This window comes from Semicossyphus pulcher, unplaced genomic scaffold, assembly GCF_022749685.1.
Source record: "Semicossyphus pulcher isolate SPU_LCO1_2020_fin unplaced genomic scaffold, fSemPul1.0.p SCAF_4, whole genome shotgun sequence".
In the NCBI taxonomy this organism is placed as follows: domain Eukaryota; kingdom Metazoa; phylum Chordata; class Actinopteri; order Labriformes; family Labridae; genus Semicossyphus; species Semicossyphus pulcher.
Window position 1 is genome coordinate 2933905 of NW_027211715.1, and position 27718 is coordinate 2961622.

At 43.0% G+C, this 27718-nt stretch overlaps 1 protein-coding gene across 4 annotated transcripts in view; it reads left to right on the forward strand.

Annotated features, from left to right (window-relative positions):
- Positions 1–459: 459 nt before the first annotated feature.
- prdm5 (PR domain containing 5) overlaps positions 460–27718 on the forward strand; it is a 52465-nt gene continuing 25206 nt past the window's right edge. For 2 of the 4 annotated variants that reach the window (XM_069680429.1, XM_069680430.1), the window contains exons 1-13: positions 466–558; positions 1284–1367; positions 2804–2926; positions 6769–6937; positions 7016–7029; positions 7071–7234; positions 8816–8937; positions 9627–9706; positions 14811–14895; positions 14993–15150; positions 15586–15679; positions 20448–20608; positions 25168–25261. In XM_069680429.1, the coding sequence (XP_069536530.1) occupies positions 466–558; positions 1284–1367; positions 2804–2926; positions 6769–6937; positions 7016–7029; positions 7071–7234; positions 8816–8937; positions 9627–9706; positions 14811–14895; positions 14993–15150; positions 15586–15679; positions 20448–20608; positions 25168–25261 (1441 nt within the window). Of the gene's footprint in view, positions 559–1283; positions 1368–2803; positions 2927–6768; positions 6938–7015; positions 7030–7056; positions 7235–8617; positions 8711–8815; positions 8938–9626; positions 9707–14810; positions 14896–14992; positions 15151–15585; positions 15680–20447; positions 20609–25167; positions 25262–27718 lie in introns of all 4 variants that reach the window. The other 2 variants (XM_069680428.1, XM_069680427.1) reach the window with 2 other exon arrangements.

Consider the following 27718-nt stretch of genomic DNA (forward strand, 5'->3'; position numbering starts at 1 on the left):
CTAAAAGTCATGCAACTGTGAGGGTATTGTCTCTAAATACACCTATGATTCAGCATTCTCATGTGGGCCGTTTATGGTTTTTATTATATACATTTTGGCACCCTGCCTTAAACTACAAAGTGACCCACACGAAGGGTTTGTGAAGTCTAGAAAGTAATTCAAGGATTACAACAGCACTACCGTCTTGTGGTGCCGCTTTGATCGCGTGCATGCTGGGATTGCAGCTCTGAATGAATCACAGGCTGGAGTGTTGCACGACAGCAAAGGTAGCTTCTGGTTACAAACTTTGGACCAATCAGGACGCGGCGTTTCTTTCCTGCAGCAGGAGCAACAGAAGTTCAACCTGGACCGTTTCAAGAAGAAACTATCTGCTCCAAATTCAAACTGACAATGCTAATCTACTTCCGCTGACATATCTGATATCCAACTTATTGTCATTGGAGGAAACATTCCCCAGTAATGACAATGTTGGGTATGTATGTGCCAGACAGATTTTCCCTGAAATCGTCAAAGGTCCAGGATGGAATCGGTCTGTACACGGCGAGGCGAGTGAAAAAGGTTTGTAGTTTCCGACCGGGCAACTTTGTAACCGACTTTTAGCGTTTTAACTGACTTTCTAGAAACTTCTGAGCGGTGTAGTGAGATATTCTGTTCGCCTTGTTCCGTACAGTCGCTGTCAAAATCTCAGTCTCAACCCAAAGCTGCTCTGACGTGAAGTGCCACGTAGATACAGTGTCTCCAGTTGTTTCTCGTACACTACATAACAATGTACTCATGTCGGAGAAGAAGGGTCGCGAGGGTGTTTTAGTGAAACAACACAGCACATCAAACTTACAGCTTGCATATCTTTACGTGATTTTGTAAAACAACAGAAATTAACCCAGCGCCGTCTGAGATAAAGAGGAAGTTGTTACATGTTTCAGAGGATGAATGGGCTCATGTATGAGCAGGGATGTGTTCACATTCAGCAGGACATTCTTATTTAAATCTGTGCTACCGTTGTGAAGAAGGCTGGGGATGAACATGAATACAGCACACATCTTGACCCCGCCCCCTGGAGTTTCTGGCACTTCTGGAAGGTCAAAAGGAAAAATGGCCAGCACTCAATGATGCATTCACATGTCACATTAAAAAGTAGGCGTTTCCACATTTACACACAGTGTAAAATCATACTTTGGGCAGTCCACTGAGCTGTATAATGTTTTAATATGATCCATGCTGGCTGCCAGCTTGTTGTAAAATGGCATTATGATTGACAAATGATCCCTGTGTTTGTGTTAAAGGGAGAAAAGTTTGGCCCCTTTGCAGGAGAGAGAAAGCTGCCCAATGAGCTGGATGAAAGCTCGGACACCAGGCTTATGTGGGAGGTGAATATACTCTTTAAATTCTACACCTTTCTCTGCATTTAAAGGTCTCACACTTCAAATGTCTTAGTTCTTTAAGCAATACCTTGACTCATTCTTATGTGGCTTTGTGTTGTTTTATAGTTAAAGGGCCTTATTTTTTTATATGTTTATGTGTGTTAATAACAAGTAGGTTTAAAAGTTGCTGCATGAGATCATCTCAGCCAGCAGCAACACAGCTGTAATAGCTGCAACGTAATCCTTTGGGGAAATGCGCCTGATTAAAACAGATCCACTAAAAGTGTTTCTGCCACTTTTTTCTCAGATTGTTATTTAAGTGTCTGACAACACTACAACAATGATCCTTACAGAGATAGACTTCTCGTTAGAAAGGAAGATGCTTCTTTTGAAGCCAAAAACAGCAATTACATTGCACTTCTCAGAGTCACCAGACTCCATTGAAAAAATACCTAATTTTACCTTGCAGTATACAGGAGTTGCTGGTCTACCGCTGCCTTGACAGGGTGTTATTTTTTGTAACACAAATATTTTGCTTGATCATAACTATCCATTAAACACACCAAAGTCACACTATAATAAAAGCAAACTGACTAATCAAGGCAGGAGAAGAACAGCAACTCCTGTGTTCTGTGAGGTAAAATTACTGTTTTTGTGAATGGAGTCTGGTGGCTTTGAAGGAAACGATGTAACTGCTGTTTCTTGTGAAAGAAAGGTGTCCTATCTCGATAAAGAAGTATATCTCTGTACAACTCCTGTCTGTACTGTTGTTAGACACTTCAAATAGCAATCAGAGAGAATATTTGATTTGGCACATTTGCCCTAAAGGATTAGGTTGTTGCAGTGATCGCTGAGGCTGTCTACTGGAGCAATTCCAAACCGGTTTGAGCCTTTAAGTCATTTACACAACAAAACAAGTAAGAATTGGTCCCAGGTGACAAAATACCAGAATTCCCCTTTAGGAGGTGCATAATACACCATGATAACACTCCCCGCATGCCAATAAAAGCTGTATTAAATCTGTAATGTGGTAATTAACCGAGCTCAGTAACAGATCTCCCTGCGGATAGTGTTTCATTTAAGAACAACACACATTCTGTATCACAGCACAGCTGAGAAGGAGAGAAACAGCTGCTGCAGCTCTGTCCAGATACTGTCCTCAGTTTTTTTGTGATAAAGAGAACATTTAATTACATTTCAGATCAGTTAACAAAGGCTGATTCAAACCGACTCTCGTCTCACGTTGTGTGGAAGGCACTGATGAAATAAAGGCTGTGATGTAGTTATCTGTAGCTGCCACCTTGTGAGGAGCCTGTGCACATGTAAGGTGTTCACATGTTCCCTTTGATGCACAGAAGACAAACCATGAAAGAAACGAGAGAAGAAGAATCAGTCGTTCACTTCTGAAAACTCGTGCTGTTATTGTGTGTTGTATTTTCCAGGTGCGTGGCAGTAAAGGAGACGTGCTGTATATTCTGGATGCAAGTAACCCGCGCCATGCCAACTGGCTGCGGTTTGTCCATCAGGCGCCGTCACAGGAGCAGAAGAACTTGGCAGCCATACAGGTACATTTCCTCTCTTTGGACAATGGATCCTTCAGACCCACCTAAAACAGAAAGAAAAAACAGAAAGAGTTCTTACAGACGTTTCACAGGCAGCACACATCTGTCAGGACCAGCCAGTGATTTCGTTTTTCAAAAGCGTGGTGGTAAAGTGACTTCTAAGAGAGACTTTGTTTGACTTGGCTACAGGTGGAAGATGATTGAATTTAGTTGCATTTCTTTTCTTTTTTTTTATATCTAAGGTATTCGAGCAGACAGACTCTTTACAGCCTGAGAATCCTTTAAAGCAAGATCTAAACTTTAATGTGTTAGTTCTGTAAGACATCGCAGAGTTCAGATTTAATATACAACATAAATATTAGATATGAACGATCAGTGGCATGGGAGTGAACTTTAACACAAAGTGTTTAAATGAAAAGAGAAACGTCTATGTCATGAAATTGCATCTGAAAAGAAGCATCAGGGCTGGCCAATTAATTCAATATTAATCCTGATCACGATTTTGTTTTCCCACGATTATATCATATTGATGTTTAAAATGCTCCCCCCCTTGAGAGGTTTGGGCTTCACTTTAGGGGGAGCTGGCATGTCGTGTGATGAGGGCCTACCTTGCAGCAGCAGTTTAGAGCGGAAGAGTAAACAACACAGACGGTCGGAGAAACTGAAGTCTAAATGAAGAGCTCGCCCGAAACGGCTCGTCATCGCTTATTTGGAGGTATTTCGGGTTTACGGCTGCTTGTCCAACTTCAAGTCAGACAACGCTAACACCGGCTTTTTGGCTTAATGGGAAAGGTTACAATCAGCATTCAGACCCGGTTTAAATGACTCTGCAGTAGACCCGGGTAATTATTGGCTCGGCTCAGATCTGCATTGATGGGAACAGAAAACCTGTGTCGACACGTTTATCTCTCACGTTTATTGTTTGTAAGATATGGCAGGGAAAGATTCTGTCTTTTGACATTCTGGCATTTGTTGCAGTAAATCCAGATGTAAGCTTGCTTCAGTTAAGTTAAATCTTTTTAACTTTCTATGTGTCAAGCCCGAAGTGACACATGAAAGCAGGGAACCCAGCTAGAAATGTTTTGTTCTAAGAACGTTCGGAGAATGTGAAGTTTTTAATAGCAGGAGAATGTTCTCTGAGAACATGTTCAGAACGTCGCTGTGAGAATGTTCAAATCACATTTCAGGAACGTTTTATAAACCACGTTCTGATAGTTCAGGCCGTACTCACATCCTGAATAGATCCTCAGAATGTTGCAGTGAGCATGTTCTACCTTTGCTTTCATGTCACACCAAGCAAATGTTTTATGAGAGGCGTTCTGACGTCCTGGGCCTCAATAACATCCTGAACATATCTTCAGAACGTTGACGCTAATATGTTTTGTCTTAGTTTAAGTTTTAACGTTACAAGAAGTTTATTTGAAATGATTAACATCCTTAAAACGTTCTTTGAATATTAGATTAAGACGTTGTCTTTCAAACGTAGTTAGAACTTGTAGGTTGTGTTAGCCGATGTTATGGGAACGTTCCCTGCTAGCTGGAGAGCAAACGAAGAGATTCAGGATCTTTATTTGTCACATAATACAGATGGGCAGTAAAAACACTTTAGCACAACTCTTAGTGTCATGCACAACATGGTCTGTGACTTCAACTGTTGCTGCTGCTGAAATGTGGAGAATATCTTTCTTGCACATTTGACGACGTGACACGGTGCTATGCTGTGTGCCCGAGCTCGCAGTGAGCTAGGAGCGTAAGTTCAGTCTGCTTCAGACTACCTGCCACTGGGAAAGGCTTGAGCTGGAGTAGTATAACAGAACAAAAGCGTCTCTATGATGTTGCTGAGTGTTTTGGGATACATTGACTCCGGAGTTATCACCAGAACAGCCGGATTGTTCTCTCTGTCTGTTTGTTATTTCCAAAATACAACGTGGTCATGTTTGAAAGTTATGACAACAAACTGAGCTTCAGGAACAGAAGCCAGACCCATGAAAAGAAAAATATGTGGAGAATTTAAAAACACAAACTCTTACACACACAGCTGTAAATAAAACCTTAGAGCGCTGGATCTGGGACATTTCACCTCCTGCACTCCTGTGTAAAAGATTAAAGACGTTTTTTCTCTCATGATGGAAGAAAAATCGACGTAGAGGAAGAAGAGATGAACATTTCAGGTCTAAGGTCCAAGTTCCTGCCATTAATACACGAGTGCCCGCAGTGATTGGTCATGTAAAGGTCGTCCATGTGTGTTAAAGCTCTGTGTTCCATCAACAGTGACATTTATTGTGCAGCTTTCCTCTTCTTAATCATTATTTATGTATATTTAGAAACCCATAGTTAAAACAAAATGACGGTTTGATTTTATTAGCATGACCTTTGAGGACAGGGAAGTTAATGACAACATTTTTTAAGGGTTTGAGGTTTTGACCTGTGGCCTCAATCAGGCTTAACAGACTGTTGTCTGGGTGTAATGACTTTAACTGTCAGCCAGTCTCAGTGCTTCCTCTCTGTTCGTTACCATAAATGGTTCTAACTGTGTCGAGGAAGAAGTTTTTCTCATTTGCTTCATTCCTCACAAATTTGTCAGGTAGAGTTCTGCCAGCTCTCGATGGCATCGTGAGGTCGTGGGATTGGGAGATTATGACCACAGGTTGGATGATGGAAATTACAAATACTCCGTTAATGTGGAGCTTTCAGAGCTTTGCTTGAGTTTAAATTCTTTTCACAACTTTGAACTTTTACTCCGCACATGTTAACACAAATACATGTACTTTCTACGTCTTACAAAACAGCTGGTTACTTTAGTTGTTATGTTTTTATGGGATTATGGGATTTCTGCACAGCGCCTTCAAAACACAAAGACCGATTTCAGCCTAAATGGACGAGACAATAGGTCATAGAAAAGATGATTTCTTGGCGTGTCCATTGATGTATATCATGTACGATAGACAGTAGCATGACAAACCTTTCAAGACGAATCAGGATGAAAGAGAATGAAAGTCAACCTCCGACAGTGTTCATTTTGGCAGCTCGTTTAGATTTAGTCTTCAGACGAAAATGTTTTTTAGTTTTAGTCACATTTTTACTTTTTTTTTTTGTTTTAGTCAATAAAAAGTCTCCACAAATTTAAATTTCAGCCGCTCATCCAAACCGTAAAAGAACGATGACACAGCATCTGAGGACACTGGATTACGTTTTTATGCTTGGTCCTGACTTTTCATCATCACTCACTGTCTCTCTGTCTGCTGGGTGAAGCAGCCAGCCGATGATCCTTTTTGTGCAGAAGAATGACGCGTAAAACGCTCCTTCTTCTGTGAGCGCGCTCAGAGCCCAAAGCACAAAGAGTTAACAGAGAAAGTTCATAACCACCTTTGTGATACCTGATATCTCTGAGTGGTGCTAGAGGCTTTTAATTATCACAGACTTTGAATGTCCGACAGGTCACCACTAACATTTAAAGACAATTTAATTTAACGAAAACAAAACATTCGTGTTGTCAGAGTTTTTATTATCAAAGATCTATTTTAAGCTCGTCAACGTCTCGTCTTCATCAGGAAAAATGATCGTTGACGAACATTCATCGTCATCATTTCCGTTAACAAAATGAACACTGCTTCGACATGCAGAATCAAATATGGCGCGAGGTTCAGTTAGCTTTGGACAGAAACAACCGGTAGAAATGTCCTTCAAAGGGAGTCTGGACGTTTTCTACTTTTAATTCAGCAAAGACGTTGAATCAGTTCTGCTTCTCTTACCAGCGTCTTTTTTAAACACGTATCTGCTGTTCTAACTTTGTAAAACGTGTGTACTTTTGCCGTCTCTGATTGTAACCATGTTTTGTCTCTTAGGATGGAGAGAACATCTTTTACCTGGCTATAGATGACATCGAGACCGACACAGAGCTCCTGATTGGCTACCTGGACAGTGATATGGAGGAAGAGGAGGAGGAGGAAGAGGAGGAGGACATCAAAGATGAAGATGAAAACAGTAAAGATGCCAAGCATCTGGTTAAAATGGGTACAGAGGAATTATATTGGCTCATTTGTAATAATTTGACCATTTATCGCACATGTTTTAAAGTCTATTTCCTGTTAGATCTCTGCTCATGTGTGTGTGCGTTTGCCACGTCTCCACAGAGCTGGTCATAAAGAAGGAGGACCACCCCTGCTTGCTGTGTGAGAGCAGTTTTCCCAGCGAGGAGATCCTGGCGGCCCACCTTCAGAGTCTGCACCAGAGACCCAGCACGGAGGAGAAGGAGTTCAAGTGCAGAAACTGTGGCAAGAAGTTCCCCATCAAACAGGCTCTGCAGCGCCAGTGGGTTCTGTTCCTTCACTTAACTGTTTCATTTAACGTTTGACTGTTCTCACAACCGACCTGCAGGTCATTAGGAGGTCTGAAATCCATTTGGCAGCATTTAGGTTTATGGTTACATGTCACGTTAAACATTCAGTCTTCTTACATTACGGGAAGGGAGTGAGTGAAGTCAGGATTAATTTAGGATGTTGTTGTTTCCACAAAAGAGAATCAATTTAAGAAAATAAACAAGCATGCAGTTTGCTATCTTGCAAAGAGTTAAATGAGTGTATTGATGTCACTCTCATGTCTGTCAAATTTGACGCTGGAGTCAGTTAGCTTAGCTTAGCTTAAAAACTGTTAACAGGGGGAAACAACTAACCTGATTTTGTCCAAACAAAATCTGCCTATCAGCACATTTAGTGCCGGTGTCCACTAACGCAGTTTGCACCGGCAGCGCCCACGACCTCACTTTCAGAGCGCTTCTCACCGACACTTACTGTTGCTAGGTTACAAAAGTTGTCTGGCTGCACTTCTGCTTCCCTTGGTAGTGACCGATAAGTCTGTTTTAAATCGCTCTGTAGGCTTCGTGTTTGCTTTAATTAAAGGAAATATTACAAAGAAAACCAAAACAATGAGAGGAATAGTTTCCTGGCATCAGCAGCAGCTCTACACCTGGACGTTGTACCCTCAAATAAACGAAAGGACTAGCTTCTTCTTGTGGACAAAGTTGATATGTGAAGTCCCGCCCCTTCTTGATTTTGATTGGTCGGTGAGGGAGAAGTGACATTGATGAGTGCGGCGGTGTTCCAAAAGTTGAGTCATTTTCAACTGAGAGCGCAGCGACAATAAACAGCCGACGCCCGGACTGTTTGACGCTAAAGGCTGAAAACGCTGAACTGCATTGGTTTTGAAAAAAAAATGGCGTTAGTGGACACAGGCCCTTAAAGTTCTCTGATTAACTATAACTTGTGTTGAGTGTGTGAAAACACCTCCCACAACATTGTTTTCACTCTACCCTTTTTATACAGATTAAACAAAAATAGATATAACATGTTAAGTTTTTGAGAGGTGGATCTTTTTGCTGGGCTAGCTGTCTTTCTGGTAAGCTAAGCTAACTGCTCTCTTGCTGTGCCTTTATATTTAATGTGCAAGCATGAGAGGTGGTGATGATCCTCCAATCTAAATCTCAGTAAGAACATTTATTTCCCCAAACTCAAACTATTTCTGTATTTTTATTTAATAAGTTAATTTAATCTAAACTGTTTTTGTGCTTATTTTCTATTTGAGTTGATGTACCCTTTTTATCTGACATTGACAATTTACAACACTTGAATCCCTGACCCGGATGTGTTTCATTTCCTGTTTGGTGCCTTATTTGTTTGGTTTTGAATCCTTCCTCAGTGTTTTGCATTGTTCTGAGTCGTTGGATCCATCAGGCGACTCCAAAGCGCACCAGTGCTCGCTCTGCCACAACACGTTCAGCTCTGAATCCAGGTAACATACACTGTCCAAGGGGGAACTTAAACCTATATAAAGTGCACTGTACAATGAGACACGTGTTTATTATTCCTCTTTCTTCTTCTTTAATGTCTTTGTCAGTTTTGAACAGCATAAGGAAGCATGTAAAGGAGATGCCAGGTTCATCTGTAAAGCAGAGAGCTGTGGCAAAAGATTCAAGAGCAAGGACGCCCTGAAGAAGCATAAAGGAAATGTGCACACAGGTTAGCGTCACTGTCTCTCTCTGTTTGTCTCCGTCTCTTCCTGTAGCACACACATGCTAACATGCATGCACTTTTCTCTTTTCAAAACATCACATAATGTAGACTGTTGTCCATTAGCAGCCTCAGCACTCAAGGAAGTGCAGGAACAGTGCTTGACCTCGATCAGTTAAAATCCTCTGCAATGTTGAGACACATCTCTAATTACTTGCGCTCCATAATTGCTGACCTGTGTGTTCTGGGGCGGCTCACTCCTTCAGATAATTGGACTTCCATAGCTATTTATGAAGGGATGTAGGGCAGCGGGGATCTGTGCAGCTGCACACGTGAATCAAGTATCAACCCGAGATTAAGACATTCGTCTCAGAGGCTGACAGAGCTGAGAGCTGGGGTTTTATGTTTAACAAATGTGGTCAGGATGAGGGGCGTGTGTGCGTGTGTGGGCGACGGGAAGTGGATCAGACTTTTCAGATGTGGGGAACTTGATTGAGACGGGGATAAGGGGAGGGTCTCAAAATGGTGGGATGGTGGGCCAACGATGAGGAGAATTCAGTGTCCAGAACGACGTCTGATTTTTTTCCTGTTACTGTGTCATGATTGTCCTGAAATTGTGGCCATAATTGCCCACTTTTGTTGTGTTTCCTGTAGGTAAGGTTGGCAGTTTTTCATCCTTTTTTTCTTTTGCTTCACAGGGAGTGCACGTCGGAAACTGACATGCAACATATGTAACAGAAAGTGCTCCTCCTCTCTGAATCTACAGCAGCACAGAAAGGTGAGGCTCTACAGCTCACATTCTCCCCACCAGATACTTTGCATTGGATTTTAGAGGATTTACAGAAGCTCAAGCTGTTTTGCATGATCCACTTTTACAGTGATGTCTCTTTCTGCTGATCTCGCCGTACAGTGGAATCCATCACACTCACGCTGTTTCTAAAACCCAGTCTGACCTCTTCGTGTTGCGTCTTCTCTGCTTCCTGAGCCTCTGAGTTCACTCTGTGTGGTTTTTCCGTCTCCATATGAGGGCGTCTTTATGATGAAGTTGTTACACATTTATTCTGAGTGACAAAGAGCAGAGGGGCGGTTTCTTTTTCACGAGCTCATCCCGCAAGTCTTGTGAAATTTAAGAGGCTCTGTTGGCAGACAATTAGGTTTTAACCTTGGCGTCACAATTCTCCCCTCTCACTGATGGACTACAGATTTGAACCGGGCTGTTTAAATACTACTTGAAAGAGTTTTCATATTAAAAGATATTTGTGGTAGTCCTGTGTAGTGCTAGTGTCAGCCATAAGCTGTGTCTCAATCAGGGGCTGCATCCTTCGAAGGACACGCGGTCTACGGACTCATTCGTAGCCTGTGTAGATGCTAAAGCCCAACTGAAATGAGTCGGTCTGGTCTACGGAGGATTTTCTGTTTACGTCACCAGCTGTTCTTGCACTGACCCTTGCGTCACCAAACGTGGCTCCTGTCGCCTAGCAACAGGTAGCTAGCTGGCTAACTAGCTATCATAACTAACGTCACGTAACTTCACCTATTATTAAGTGTATTCCCCCGCAGTTTAAGAGTCCACTATCTCGTTTGAATTATGCATTAATTTCGGGATACGTTGGGCCACGAAGGATGCACCTGCTGGATCCTTCGTGGCCCGGGGGAAGCATTTGTTGGCCGCATCTAAAAGAGCCTTCGAAGTGGAGCAACCCTTGATGCGCCGCTGTGACGCAATCAGCCTTCAAATATTTTCTTCGAAGGATGCAGCCCCTGAATTAGGGACACAACTACAGACTAGGTTTTTTGACACCAGAGCATTTCAGCCCTCGCCATCTTTTTTTTGGAGCTAGAAGTGACCATATGTAGACGAAAGAGTAAAGCTGGAGGAGAGCGACGGCCGGTGTTAGAAAACACTTTGCTTCTTCAGCTAACAGTACTACTAGCTTTAGCTTGGTAGGTCAATAATATTAACAAAGAAACTTATTTTGGCTTTGTACTAAATTTACTTAATGTAAAAATGAAAAGGCGACTCCTCGAAGACTTTTAGTACAACCAACCCTTAAAGACATTTTTCAGGTTGCTGTGGTAGCTAATTTAGTAGCCACGCCCGTGAGCACACCCTGCTTTATCGTTTGCTGGGTCCATAGCTTAAAAAATGAACATCTTGCCTTTTTGACGTAGACTTGTAACTAGTTATTGAGACCATGAACTCATTAGGAAATTGTTAACTGCGGAAATGATGTTCATTTTCTCATAGACTTCTGTCCAACGTGACTTCTTTTTCCAACCAGTGGAGTCGCCCCCTGCTGGCTCTTAGACGTAACAGTTTAAGGCATCTAAGTTTTTAAATCGGGACGAGCCGACGAGAGGGACGGCGCGGGTCAGAGACGGATGATCCATAGTGTGATCCGAGCAGTTTCTCTGAATTTATATTGTGATCCAGCAGTGAGCAGTTTATAATCATGCAGCGTCGTGATGACGCCGATCTGTGTGTTTCTTAGGCTCCGCCCCTGACTTCATAGCGATCGGCCCCGTATTTCCGTGAAAACCCTTCATAACGCATAAAATACGTCTTCACACTGTGACTGAGATGAGCCGGAGGTGATCCAGATATTTTGATGCTCATACCTGAATAAATCATGTCGCGATCTGTTCGTATTTCTGCGCACAGTTAAAGAATAAACTTCATCTCCACAGGCTGTCACATGCCCATATGCTGTGTAGTTAATATATTTCACTAATAAACACAGAGCTGTAGAGGGGCATCAGGCTTCATGAGCAAAGTTTCATGAGATGCGAAGCCAGGGTTGCCAGGTCTGCGCTTTTTCCAGCTGAATTGGGCGACTTTTGAAGTGTCTGTAGAGGCGCGAGGCCCTGTGCGGCTGCACACTTCACACAGCCCGCGACGGTTCTGACTCCACGTATGTTTGGAATGTCAAAGACATCTATTGGGTTTCGCGGCCCGGTACTAAACGACCTACGGCCCGGGGGTTGGGAACCCCTGGTTTAAGGCATTTCCTGCATTGGCCTCACTCTTCCGACCCTGAATCTACGTCCACTCACATCAGAGCTTGAAAGCGTGTACACTTGCTGTTTATCTTTGAGTTAATAGCTCTCTCAGTGCAGGCCAATAAGCCTTCAATTTTAAGAGTTCATTCCAATTTAATTACATGGAATTAATTTAATAGCATCTGATAATCAGCCAGTCTGCGTAAGACTGGTGTAAAAAAGTCCAGTAGGTGTGTCGCTCTTTGCTGCTGCCAGTAATCTGAGGCTGCTTTTTACTTCAAGGTAAACAATCTTGTTTGTGACGATTAGGAGGGTTAATGTTGGATCTCCTGTTTGTGGAAACGTAACAGCAAATCAAACGTTTAAAGAAACAAAAATAATTTTTTTTTGTCCTTATGATCGCACGTCACTGTAAGCTGCTTCCTGCCTCAGCTCAGGGCAGCGCACTGATGATGTTGGGATCTGGAAGTTGCCTCCGACTGATTGTCTTATTGGTGAATGTTAATGAACGTCATTCATCAGCCAGCAGTCTTCATTAGTTATCTCAGCTGCTAATTTTGGAACTTCATTTTCTCTTGCCAGCATCTATCATTTCTATAAACTACAGGCATTAATCCACCTCTGTAAGCCTATTCATCATCGAGCCGCTTCCTCTCCGTCCAACATCTAAAGTCACCTGGAAGTTGCGACATAGTTCTGCAGTGCCTCATTTAACCTACTTCACCTGCCTGTGAGTCAGTGTTCTCCGGTTTCAGATCTCCAGGGCTTTTTAAAATAGGTAATCGTCCTCTGTGGCCTCTTTATGTGTGAATGTGTCAGTTCTGCTTCGTGTGGCTCATGATGGCACACATGATTTCCAATTATGCACCATTGTCTGAATCATTGTCTGCTAGAGAATGGGACTTTTAAAAGGCAGAATGTGTCTGTAAATTAGGTCAGCATTACATTAGATTGATACAAAAGATTTACACTTTAATAAAGACAGAAAGTATTATTATTAACACATTTCAGCCCCTAAAATAAGAGTTTTATTCTTATTGCTTCAATCGCAGACATCAGAGCATTAAGTGTTATTTTTGCAGAGCAGCAATCAAACTTCCCATAATGACACGTTAGCTCCAAAGCAGCTTAAATCTGCCATTATCATCATTTAGCTGAACAAGCTTTTGCATTAGCAGCCGTGACAAGAGGAGCTGCTCTGCATTAGCATATTGTAGCTGTACGCCGGGGAACTATTGAATGTGCAATTATAGGAGCCATGCTCTGAAGCAGAAAAAGGATTGAAACTTTTCATCACTTTAATTGCTTTTCTGTCTGAAGACATCAGTCTAATGAAAAGGGACAAGATTTAGTTTCTGTTGACCATCGCAGGACGGGATCCTTCAACTTTTTTTAAAGTTTTTAAAACTTATCAGCACGACCAAAAGTTTGAGGATTATTAAGGAATTATTTAACCTGAGCCGAGTTCACATACTTTAAAGTCTGAATGACCCACAGGTAGAAAAGGTTTTGGAATTGCTCCAGTAGAGGGTGGGGTAACTCACGATACGCGATACGTGGCCCACGATAACAATAATATCATGATTCTGATTGATATACTGCAAAACAATCATAGAATGATACAACAAGATATCTGATTAACTGGAGAATATAAAATGCCTCTAAAATGGTAAAGTGCAAGACTAATGTATTTATTCACTGAAAGAAGAAAAACAAGTTAGGACTCTGGATTCGAAAGTGGCTGACGCATCTCATAACTTTATTTCATCGCTGTCCGACATTATCTCTCTCTCTTCTTCTTCTTTTATCCTGCTGCCAACTTCTTCTTCGGGCAATTATTTCTCATTCACATTACCCTCATTCATGTCTGTTTAGAGCGCCAAATATTTGTAAATTGAAATATCAATATTTGATGCCAGCCTATATATAATTGTGTTGCACTAGGGCTGCCACTAATGACTATTTTTCTATCAAATCTATCGACTATATTGGTCGATTAATCTAAACAAATAAATGTCCTTAATTATTGCACACACACACACACACACACACACACACACACACACACACACACACACACACAGTCAATCAATCAATGTAACATAAGCCCAGACTTTGGTCGAAACATTTTCTCAATCTTATTCAATGGAAGTTCTGAGGAAGCAGGCTGACGGCTTTATGGCTCTCTGAGTGTATTAAACAGCTACGAGGACAGAAGATATTAAAAAGCTCTCTCTCTGATGAACAGACAACACTCACAGTGGTTTCACCTTTTCTGCCGGTCCATCGTCCAGAATAGCGCCTGTGTGTTTCCTCTTCAGGTGCTCGTGCTGCTGCGGTATGCCCGTGAAACTTTGCACAGGCGACAGACCACCTTTTTGTTTTGTGACAATATGAAGTACTCCAAGGACACTTTTACTCTGATCCGAGCCGGACCCTGCTGCAACAGAGTCGGACTCTGCAGGCGCCATGTTTAATACTGCATTGTGTTGACTGGAGCTGCTCAGCCGACCAATGACGCGAGCCAAAAAGAAAAACAATGAAAAACCTTGAGTCGGTTAGAAATATTGATGTAGGCGCATTTTCATCGTTGACGTCATAGATGACGTCGACTACTCACGGCAGCCCTGTGTCGCACCAGTCAGGACGATGATACATTGCTGTATCGATATTTTGCCCCACCCTTCTTCTAGTTGACTTTGATAAGGCGCATTTCCCCTAAATTTAAAGGTTTCAGCCACTTTGCAGCTGCAGACATCCACTGGAGCAGTTCCAAAATGTTTTGAACCTGTGAGTCATGTAGGCCCCAAAACATTTAACATTAGGGCCCAGGTTTAAAAACACCATGATTAAATGCTTTCTCTTTGACTCTTTTGTTGTAGGTACATGAAATATTCGACTGCCACGCATGTGACAAGAAGTTTATTTCCACAAACCAGCTGAAACGCCACATGATCACACACTCAGGTAAGAAAATGAGGCATTAAATACTTCACTCCTTAAGTTTATGCTTCATCTCCTGTTGTTTACCTGTACGCCTCTGTTTTACTCATGCGATGATCAGAGAAGCGACCGTATACCTGTGAGATCTGCAGCCGCTCCTTCAAGCGTCTGGACCAGGTGACGGCTCATAAGATCATCCACAGCGAGGACAAACCGTACAAATGTAAGCTGTGTGGGAAAGAGTTCGCTCACCGCAACGTCTACAAGAACCACAAGAAGGTGAGCACGCGTGGTATCACACTTTATAACTTCCTTCATATTGAGCTGATTTAGTGAGGAGATGTTAATGGAAAGGCAGAGTCACTTCAAAGTTTGACTTATTAGTGAGGCTGTCATCAATCAGGCTCTCGTTGGTGGCTGTTATCTGTGGGGTCTCTGGCCCGCTCCACCCCTGAGGTCCCCCATGTTTACTTTTGGGATTGCCGTGTCACTCAGATAGATAGGTCGGGCACGGGGAGGGGGGAGCAGAAAAACAGAAGCACTTTGAACTTTAAGCCCCTCGAGCTGCTCGTCTTCATCAAGTCAACAAACCAAATCAGCCACGGAGCCTCTGCGTGATCCTCCCGCATCAATTTAAGAAGCTTCATCATCACCGAGGCGGGAGTCGGCTCTGCTTACTCTTTCTAAACATGCTGCTGCTCTGTGTCCCTGCAGACCCACTCTGAGGAGAGACCCTTCCAGTGTGAGGAGTGTAAAGCTCTGTTCCGCACCCCCTTCTCTCTGCAGCGCCACCTACTCATCCACAACAGTAAGTATACGGGTGCCCTCTAACCCTGCCTGCTATGAATAAAGCCCAGTTCAGATCAATGATTTGTAACGCAACAAAAGTTTTAGAATGTTGCAGAGAAAATTGCAGCGGTGTGAACTGGTTAGCTGCAGAGCGTCTGGAGCCGTTGCGTGGAGTTGCAGAAGATTTGACTTGTTAAATCTCCAAATGCAGTTTTAGAACAGAATGATGTAGCTGTTTCACTTCAGCCAATCAGGAAACAGCAAAGTGGCGTAGGCGCCCTGTCTCTGGCACGGCTCCAGATCCTCTCTTTCCAAACTCTCTGACTTTGACGTTTATTAATCGATGTTACAGCTAACACTGTGAGCACGTCACTGTCACTGTCATCCACTTCTTTTTGTAAAGATAACAGAAATCCAGATAGATAATTCATGTAACCTGGGCCTAATACTAACGTTATAGTATTAACGCAGAAGTAGTGGGGTATGTCAGTGCGTCGTTGCTATGGAGACAGCCAGCTGTGTCTGTGTGTGTTCCGTTGCGTTGCTTTGATGTGAACGGCCCAGTTTTAGAACGTTTACGATCAGATGTCAGGGATTCTTTTGCAGTTGCTTCCAGTCTTGTTGAAATCATTGATGTGAACTTGCCTTTACGTGTCAGAAGTAAAATTACACAGAAAGTAAAAGTAGGAAATTGTTCACTTCTGAGGACATCTTGTAGGTAGACACCACCGCAGTAATGTAGGCTCATTCGTATATAGATGATGGATGGATGTCTATTATGTTTGCTAACATGAGTAATGACGTGGTTAACTGCTTCACAAATATACTTTGCATTTTAAGAGGAAGAATGTGTTACGTCTCACAGTTGAAGCCAACCCAGAGTATAAAACGAATCTAAATGCAAAGAAAGTTCTTGTTAAATGTTGTTTTTTTTAATGTTTTTTACTTGTTTTGCTTCTTTGAACTTTAGATTTCAAGTTAGAAATACAAAAAAAGTTATTTGGATATCTTATACAGACTGCAAAATACAAATGAGCTCTATGAAATGTGTCCTAAAACTGTTTTTGAGTAGAAATTACAGTTTGTAGTACTGAGATCAAACCATCTTGATATTTGAAACACGGCCTGGCATGTTCTTTTTATTGGCCTTTAACTCGTCCTCGCCCCTGTGTATTATATGAGTACTAGAGATCATAACTCAAACATCTCATCGGGGAGACATTAGTCTATGTTTCGGTCCTCTGGTGGTCCCTGGGTGCTGTGAAGCAGCAGAAAGCGTCTCCTCAGACGGTGGAGCCTCTGCAGGATGCAGCGCTGGTCCTCCCAGTGAGCCAGATAACAAAGAGATTGTAGAGCTCAAGGCATTTCCTGCCGCTGTCTCAGGAGGACAGCTATATAACACCAGAGCTCGTATTATGTATCAGGTTGTGGAGCGTATGTGGGGCGGGTGGATCGAGTGTGTGATATCACTGTAGGTGAGAGAATAGAAACGTGTCTGTGAGTTAATGTTAGTTAGTGATTGTCTCACAGGGAGAAAATGAAGCACAGCTGGCCGAGCGTTTCAGGTGAAATCAAAGTTTTTCACTCTCAGCGGGTCTCATGCAACAGTTTTATATTCTTATCCTGAGTCTTTTGTACCTTTTCATGTGAGGTTTGCTTGTATGATCGCCCCAAGTCAGATTCTCCAAACTCTCCTAACTGCTTGTTTCAGCCAGGTGAGTGTCACCTGTTAACGAGGAGAAAACGTTCATACTGTGAAGGTTGAAGTCCTGCTGGGCGCCTGAAACATTAGCTAGAAACTGTAAAAGAAGCTGCCAACAGACAGCATGAGGTGCGTACTGTCAGGCAGAGTCAGCAGGATTTACAGCAGACAGACAATTTTAGCCAACAGCACGCTAACACCTTTTACCCTGCCAGTTCAAGGCTGCATTATTACACTTCTGTTAGGTTTCGTCTTCTTTGTAAAACACTCGGAGGCGTAGTGGTGGGACGAAGTCGTTCTGCCTCTGAGCCGGGATCAGAGGAAGTAACAGAGGCGAAATGGCGTCAGTGTAAACAGTGGAACCGGCAGGGCAGAACAGCGCCGTGTGTGTATTTGAAGCGCTTTTTGTTTACACCTTGCGCACATTTTGCTTCATGCCGAAGGCGGCATGGTGGCAGAGCTTTGTTTCAGCGCTGAGGAGGAACCGCGGTGTAAAAAGGGCTTTAGACGTACCTTCCTTTGGACTATAATTCACCACCTTCCCCTGTTTTCAGTGCCAGTTTTATTTCTCTCTTTCTGCCTTATTTGTTTGATGGTTTTGTTCTGTTGTCTGTTTGTTATTTACTCCGTAAAGCAGCCCTGGTTCCCATGAAAGGCGCTATATAAGTCTAAGTTATTATTATTATTTATTATTACATTCGCCTGCAGCTCAGCTGGATTGGCAGTACAGGAATATTCAATTAGAGGCAGCAGCATATTAACAGTTTACACTGCTCTCAGAGCTCCATTAATACTGTGACAACATGTGCGACCCGCTGGGAGTTCTGCAGCGTCCTCTTCTCGCCTCTGTTCTCCTCTGGAATCTGCTGCTGCTCTCCATGTGTCCAGAGGAATGTCACTCTTTCCTCATCCTCTTCGGTCGGCACTGGTGGATGTTTTCTCTGCTGCAGGACGTCAAAGGCCCCGGTGTGCTCATCATAAACAAGGTTATGTTGTTATTGACGGGGTGCAGGACTGTCATTCTCACTGCTCCAGCCTCACAGAAAAGAGTCCGTGCTCAGTTTCTGTTCCGTGACGGCCTTAATCAGATTGTCTGTTCCAACATTAAGTGGATTAATAACAACATTTCTGGTGGTGGCTAGGTGGACAGACCCATCTGGCATTTACCAGAATTGCCAGATTGTCCGTCTGAGCCTGCTATCAGGTGTTATGACGGAGCACGATCAGGGAAAGCCATTTAACCTACATATAGATCCTCGGGCAGCTGTCAGTCGGGAGGATTTTCCTGACAGCTGCTCAATTAAAATATCAAAAACAAAAATGTCACATCTGTCAGTGAAATGAAAAGCCAATGCTTATTTTAGATTAAGTTCATTTTAGGTGGCTGTCGTTTATTTCAGTCAAATATTTGATCCATTTTATGTCCCCATCAGAGACAGACTGTCTGCATGTCTTCACATGACAGATTTGGAGCGCTCGTGTTGTGCTTGTTTCAGAAAAATCAAATAGAAGTATTTACAGTTGGTTCAAATCAGTTGTAGATTTAAGAAAAAATCTGCCCATTAATTTGGGGTCAAATGTTTGTTCATCCAGCAGAGAGCTTCTTGATTCTGCAGATTTAAGTGTTTCTGATGAAAACAGGGTCGAGGGCAGAGATTGATTGTTTTAGGGAAACACAAAGCGCTGAATGTGAGAAAATACAAACACAGAGACGACTCATAACTGAGAGCTAGCTCGGAGGATCGGTGGATCGGTGGATCAGGGACATAAAATTCAGAAAAGAGTTTCATTGGATGCAATATTCGTACACGCTCCTGGATGCAGAACAAGTGCAAAGTCTAAAATTAAATACTTAATGACTTTTTTGTGCTGCACGGTGGTGCAGTGGTTAGCACTGTCGCCTCACAGCTAGAAGGTTCATGGTTCGAGTCCCGGTTTAGATGTAGGAGACCTTTCTGTGTGGAGTCTGCATGTCCTCCCTGTGCATGCGTGGGTTCCCTCCTGGTACTCCGGCTTCCTCCCACAGTCCAAAGACATGCTCATTGGGTTCATGGTGACTCTAAATTGCCCGTAGGTGTGAATGTGAGCGTGAAAGGTTGTCTGTCTCTGTGTGTCAGCCCTGTGATTGACAGTCGATCAGTCCAGGTGTAACCCCGCCTCTCGCCCAGTGACAGCTGGGATCGGCTCCAGCCCCCCGCGACCCTGAACAGGATAAGCGGTATAGATAATGATGGATGACTTTTTGTCATGATACTGGAGTGTAACTGACAATCTATTTTATGTCATTGCGACTTTAAGAACTAGAGAATAATCCCGTGTTATGCACGCCTGTGTGCTTTAATATTGAGTTAATGAAATCTTTATGTGAGCGTGTCGTTGACATTAATTATCATCAAGTGCATGTTTCAATTAGATTCACATCACAACCTCATTTTTCACTGGTGTTCCTTTTATTAAGCTGACCATCATCGTCCTCGGTAATGTGAGAATGAATACAAGCTTGTAACCATTTGCTCCCGCCAAACACACACACACACACACACACACACACACACACACACACACACACACACTCTCTCTCTCTCTCTCGAAGCTACTCTGTGAAAATTGAATGATCTCCATATAATGGAAACAACCACTCTTCAACAATAGAGGCTGTTGTGTGGAGGCAGCGAGCAGAGGCGTGAAGGGGAACATCAGGCCGCTCTCTGTGAACAGCTGAGCTGTCTGAGGACTGTCTGTCTGCACTTTTAGTGCTTTTCACTGAAGGATTAATAAAAAAGCCGTGTTTTCTGCTCTGACGTTTGTATGAAACATATGGCAGAGCGGTTAGTTTTACGGTTTCCCCTGGGATGGCAGCTACAGATTCACAAAAAGGACGACTTCTGTCCAAAAAAAACAGAACCGCACTTTTCTAAAGACCATTGTTTGGGTTGTCTGGTGCAGTGAAAAACCCCTCTTTGTATTTTTCTGCCCGCACAATCGCCCCCCTGAAATTGGTTCCTCTCTTGCTGTGCGTGATGACTGTGTGTTTACAGGCACAACAATAGATAACTGAAAATGGCTCTTACCAATGTTCCTGCAGGTGAGAGGACATTCAAGTGTGACCAGTGCGACGCCACCTTCAAGAGGAAGGACACGCTCAACGTGCACATCCAGGTGGTGCACGACGGCCACAAGAAGTACAAGTGCGACCTGTGTGAGAAGGCCTTTGTCACTCCGTCCGTCCTCAAGAGCCACAAGAAGGTAAAGACGAAAAGAGCTGCAGCCAGACGACCTCAATTATGCTGTGATTGCACGTCTGCAAGGGCTGTTACTTTGTCCCTAAAATTGAGTTCAACCTGCACAATTTGAAAATGCAGTTCAGACATAACAGTTTGAAAATGACTTATGAAACCTCCCAGAATTTTCTGGATTGATAGAAATATAGAAGTACAGTCTTCCCAAAATCCAAATGTTGCTCCTTCACTTTGTTTTTGCTTTATGAAGTTGTTAGTGGCAAGAAGAAAACACCGTTAAAATAAGGAGTTAGGAAAGTAGGACACAGAACTTTAGTAACACAGAATTTGGACACACACAAGATACCAGGAGGGGCTGCAAGCTGAGCTGTGTGAGCCCCACACATGCACAGCACCCCTGAAAACTTTCCCTACATTGTCTGGGTGGGCTGCATGTATGAAAGCAAACACCAGAATTTTTTACCCCGACTTTATGCAGACTTTCTCCTGCCAGCCTCCTGGTAAAATGTCTGCAAGAAGTCGGGGTGAGCCGATGTGTGAACGCAGCAGGTAACACTCAGGAGCTTTCACCGCAAGCAAGTAGGCGGGGTGGTGATCATGTGACCGGTGTGAAACCAGAAGAGCGACACATAACAGGATGATTAAAAACATCCAAGGTTGAAGAAGAAGGATCGTTTACGAGACGACAAGAGCAAAGATGTTATGTTCGGCAGTGCGAGGACCGTCCCCGACAAGGGGGAAATCTCAGGGGGCAGACTGTCTTAAAATTTTCTGCAAGTTGTCAGGAGTGCATGTGTGAAAAGGGTTAAAGAGACTCGGTAATTAAAACAGCTAGAAATTGTTTCCCGGATTCTGTGAGCTGAGCTGCCACTGACGTTAGCTTAGCTTGTTTCCCTGATAACCTTTACAACAGACGATAAGGTTAAAAGAAAAAGTTTAAATCGTCTAAGTTTTAAAAAGAGAAAAAAGTAGAGCCAAACTCTGCAAGCTCTCGAGTCGTGCTCAAGCTGTAATGGAAATATTCCACCAAAATGCGGTTTTAAATCCGTTTTTCCATCATCAATCTTCTGCAATCAAATTGAATTTCAAGAGAAAAAAAGTCCAAACATCACCTTTACCAAACCGTTTCCGTAGTTTCACTTCCAGCCCGACTCCTCGTCTCACCAACGTGAAGCAGCTAACTGTGCTAATATCTGGACTGTCAAACCTGGCGAACACATCCGTCCTGACTGTTGCTGCCCATGAAGGCTTGGAAATCAATTCCTACGTTGATTAGAAATGGCAGTTAGTCCATTAGCTCTGCAGGGTTTCAAAGCCCCGAACTGATCTGCCTGCAGATTATGAGCCCTGAATCTGACAGCGTCCGGTGTGGTTACGGATCGAGATTGAAACCAAACAGCTTCTTGGCACACGGCAAAAGAAAACGTCTGTGAGGTTGTCTCAGACCAGGAGGGCTGAAGACTCGGCATGTTGAACTGTCTCGCTGCTCACGGGGACAGGAGGCTGCTGGGAGATCTGGCCTTGATCAAAGCCAGGCTGCTGAGGAGACGACATCTTGCTGCCCGTGTTTACATGCGCGGAGTAACCCTGCCTCTGGCCATACTGACGCTGACGTCTTATTTAATGTACACACTGATGATCTGCAACTGTTTGTCTCAGCAAACTTTGGCCCCCTAATAATCACAGAGCCTCCTCACAGCCATGTTTGGTTAGGATCAAGTCTAACAGTAGCTCTGTGCAGCATGTTGGACGTCATACACTGAAGATCAAAAGTAAACCGAGATAAGAACGTCAACATCATGAAGCTGAATATCTGATGATCGCAGCCTGAGCTGTCCTTTTTATTTTAGTTAAATTATTATGCAGCAACTTCTTCTTCTTTTTTTATGAAAGATCAATCTGTCGTATATTTATAGAATTGTTCAGTCTTTTGTTAAAATAGTTAAAAATATCAAACTCACACTAACAGATAAGATGAGAATGAGCAACACGATTTAGAATCTGTACTCAGCTTTTTCAGTCAAAACATTGTTTCAGCTTTTATTTTGAAAAAATGTCAGAACTCTGAATTTAGCTGCTTTAAGAGAAGTTTCTGAAGTGATTGCATTGGAAATACGGCAAAGAATTAGAGCAATTAATCAGCTATTATTTGAGTCACCAACTATTATGATAATTGATTAATTGATCTGGGTAATTTTCTAAAGAAAAAAGAAAATGGACGCTGGTTTAACTCAGTGGTTAAATCAGCGGCTCTGCGGTCCTCGATGCAGCAGCCCCGGGTTCAGCGCCGGCCCTCGGCCCTTTGCCGCGTGTCATCCCCCATTCTGTCTTCCCCTGTGTCTGACGCTGTCCGCTGTCCTCTCTATAAATAAAGACAGAAAAGGACAACAAAAATAAACTAAAAACTTTTTTTCCAGTTTCTTAAATGTTCTTAAATATTTTTAGTTTACTTTCCTCTTTGACTGAATATATTTGTGCTTTCTGTCATTGTTTATCACTTTCTGACATTTTATAGACCAAAAAAACAAATTAAATGATCAAGAAAATAATCAACAGATTATTCAACAATGAAAACATCTAAGCTGCAGCCCTAAAAAGGAACTAGCAGACATCTTGTGCGCTAGTATAAACAATTCGAACCAGGACCAGGACTTCATGCATGTTTAAAGAGCAGCTCCAGTCATGTTTTAAGACATGGAATAAGACAATTCCTAAATCTGCAGAGGCCCCGCCCACTACGCACATTTCCAACCGCCCCCTCCGTCGCAAAAACAAAACACATCTCTGCCGTCGTTTAGTGGCAACTTGTTGAAACGTAAGCTAGCTTAAAATGTAGTAATTAGTAGTATTAACGTTAACGTTAGTAGCCATTAGTAAGTTACGATGACGGTTACAGCTGGCTCGCGCATCGCCGATGTGGTTGCCATAGGTTACACATAATGATATGCATAGCGTCACCCTGTCCATTAACGGGATTGGCTCCTTAGGTTTGTGACGTCTCAAACCTGCCAATCTGAAAACGTGTTGTTCAGCCTGTCCTTGGTACACTGCAGTTTAACAGCAGACAGGCCCAGCCATGGAGATGACTGCTCATGTTGACACATGAAGAACACCACATGGAGATGTTGACAAGGTTAAACACTTTCTTTAAAGAAAAATAATTTAAGGTAAAAGATGAATTTCTCTCAAAAAATGATCAATAACTTTGCGTCTTTGTTTCCCTGAAGAGTAATCACGTCTGTCGCTGCAGCGCTTGCTTCAGTTAATGAACAGTCATGTTGTGTGATCCGGCAGAGCAGGCCGGTGTTATTCATGGAGCGCTCTTGTGTCACAGTCGATTCTTCCTCCAGTGAGATTTGCTCTTTGTGTTAAATAAGAGGGCGTGTGCGTCAGCGTGTATGTGCATGTGTTGTATGTTTTATACTAGATCGTCTCAGCTCTGTCAGAGCTCAGCGGGAAGAATTCACTCCTGAATGAAAATTACAGGTTAGACTCACACCGATCATTTATATATAAAACAACTCCCAATAAATTCCACCTTTGATTTCAAATGTGACGTTCCCAGTGAAATGTTTGGATAATTAAAGGAAGAATACCACAGATGTTTCATCTAAATACTAAATAATGATGCACCGCTCCCTCCGGGACACGTGTGGATTTGTTTGTGCAGGATTGTATGTGACTGAGTGTGTATGCATGTGTTTGCCAACATGCATGTGTGTGTGAGAGAGTATGTGCATGTGTGTGTGAGAGAGAATGTATGTGTGTGGATGGAGCCTTTGTAACGAAACACCCGAGGTGTCAGAGGGACACAGTGGGGTGATGGAGGAAAGGATGGGGGCCCCGAGAGGAGGTGTTCCTGTATTGTTGTACTGCTGTTGAAACTGTCGCTCTGAGTTTGAGCTTTTCATACTCACGATTATTCTGTACAAGCGGCCGGGAGGAGGAGGAGGAATTCAGAGGGAAGTTTTCAACAAGAACAGAGAGAAGGGGGGGTTAGAAAGGAAACGACAGAGGAGGTAGCACACTCTTTCCACATGCTCTTCTTCCCTGTTTGCATGTGCAGACCTTATGAGCCCACAGAGCTCCAAACTGCAGAGTGCTGGGAGGTAAAGGAGAGAGGAGGAGATGGAGGAGATGAATGCATTCGTGCACCCTGGCCTTTAGTCCCCCGGGCTTTGGACCCCGGCAAATCTGCATCGTCTGTGTTCTTTGATCCTGCCTTCGGGGCAGCTCAGTGGATCCACTGTCATGTGAACATGTGCATCTCCATTTAGAGTCTCCTACTTTGTTATCGGTGCAGTCTTAACCCACTCAGACAGTGCTTTAAAACAACATGCTCTCGGTCTCGATCCTGAAGCTGCTTTTACAGAACAAAATCAGATTATGTTTGTATAAAGGTCGTCTGAAGATACAGTGAGATAAAGTTTCTGATGAGTACAAAGATCTGGCAGATTTCAAGCTATCACAACAGATCACATTTTACTTTGTAATGTAGTGAGGATGTGAGGATGAATGTTACAAATGTTTTTCCTAACGTCGACCACATGTCTGTTTCCTCGTCAGACCCACACGGGGGAGAAGGAGAAGATCTGCCCGTACTGCGGACAGAAGTTTGCCAGCAACGGCACGCTGAGGGTCCACATCCGCAGCCACACAGGTCAGTGGCCCCTCCGCAGTGTGAGGCTCTTCCATCAGCTGCTATTAACATCAGCTGCTAAAGTTAGAGATGTGGAGTATCATAAAACACTTACATCTTTAACTCATTCAATTACTATCAAACTGAGCTTTAAAGATTTAGTTTGCCGCACTAATCCAAATAATAATGGACCTTCTACTATCTAACCTATCGATCTAATATTAAAAACTATAATAGCTAGAGCCAAGTTTCTTTAAGTTTCTTAGTCCACAAGTGACAACATGCAGGAGGCTGCTAACTGGCTGCTGCAGATTGTTGTTTGCAAGTTTGCTGTCAGACGCAGGCCTCGTCCTCTGATGCCTCTGTCAGTGCACTAACAGTAACCCATTCTCTCCTTAATATCCAGTCTGATCAGACTAGCTTAATAGTTAGAAGGAAGTTTACAGGAGAGAATTTTCACGCTGCAGAAACTGATTACATTAAATGATGGATAAATGCAGCACATCAGTAATCAGCTTATTTTGTGAGCATGACTTATGGAACATCTCGAACACACACACACGCTCTGTAAATATATATATTTATAAAGCTCTTTTTTAGTCTTCTGATCACTCAAAGCGCTTTGACACTACATGTCACATTCACCCATTCACACTCACTTTGACACGCTGATGGCGAAGGCCTAAGTGCCAATCTCCAATCAGACCTATGCATTCATACACGCTCATTTAAAGCCCTTTTTACACTGCAGTTCTGCCTCAGTGCTGTAACGAAGCTCCGCCATCATGCAGCCTTTATAATTCTACATTGGACTAAGCAACGCTGGCGTTAAGCCGCCCCAGTGTTTGTTTTAGCGAAACAAAACATGTGCAAGGTGTAAACAAACAATACACACACACGTCACTGTTTCGCCCTGCCAGCTCCGCTCTTTACACAGACGCCGTTTCACCTCTGTTCGCCTCTGTTACTTCCTCTGAAGCTGGCTCAGAGGCAGAGCGACTTCGCCCCACCACTCCACCTCCGTGCATTTCACATAGAAGACGAAACGTAACAGAGGTGTAATAACCTCGCCTTGAACTGGCAGTGTAAAAGGGGCTTAAGTTTTCGGGAGCAGTGTCTTGCCCAAGGACACTTCGATATGTGACTGTAGCAGTCAGGGATCAAACTCCCAACCTTCTGACTGAGGGACGACCGACTCTGTCACTGAACCACAGCCGCCCCCTATAGATTTATAAAGTCTGATATCTGATTCTATTTGGATGTAATTATCCTAAAATGTGGGCTACTGCTAAGTATCGGGGGGTTTGAACATTTCATGACCATTTTAATTATCCGGCTCAAATATAAAGCTTCAGGTAAAATCACTTCATCTTAAATATTGTTAAGAACAGAATATTTTTATTGCATCATGGAGAGAAATCACATCCATTTGAGTACAGAACAATCAACAAATCTTAGATCAGGTCATTTGATATCATACTGTCACAAGGTCCTGATTAAATAAAGGGTAAAAAAACAAAAACAAAAGTACATTTGCAAGCTAGACAGCTTTTTCAAGTCAATCAATTCAGTCAATTAATCAATGCCTACTGTCCTGAGAAAGTGTGATAGAGAGAGAGACAGAAAGAAAAGAAAAAGGGAGACATACACACAGCAACAAAAATGACAACTCATAATGCATATCTTGGGGATATTCACGATTTACCTATCAAATACATTTACCACAGTTTTTCCCAAACCTATTTTTTATTGTGATCCAGGATCAAATCTTTTATAATTCTGTCCCTCGTCTCTACATGTATCGTTCTTTCCTTTCATCCTGCTGTTCGACTCTTACAAGAAAGTAAACTTGTATTGGACATACAGTAACTAGGAAGCGAGCAAGCAATGTATGTAGATGACGTCCCACCAGTGAAGCTCTGATTGGTCACCTCTTTCTCCAAGAACACACAAAGGCAGACCTGCTGGAATAGGTGAACATTTCAAAGGTGTGTGTTGCAGTAAGAGCTGCTCCGCCCTGACACCGTGCAGCAAACACTGAAAAAGAAACACATTTTATTATTCTAAAAGTCTAACCTGCTGTAACACGGCTCGCTCGCTCCAGTCTTTGCACAGCCTCACAGATAGAGCCCTGGATGTTCATTAAACTGCCTTAAACTGGAAAGCTACACATTCCTGTGTGTTTCCTTACCAACAGACTGGTGCAGAGACCTGGCACAGACACACACACACTTCTTGGCCTCTAAACTCCTTCACTCACTCACTCTCTTTTCTTTCTCTCTCTGCCATCTCCTGGCTGTGTCCCTCTTTTCCTCACTCCTTCTGGACTCTTCCCCTCTCTCATGTCGTCTTCTTATTGTCCCGTTGTTTTTCACTTCACTCTGCTTTCTAGCTTCAGACACTGAAATGCCTTTAATGGGGGATTCTTATTCCCAAACCTGTGCCATATATTTGTATATATTATTTTTTGCATATTCG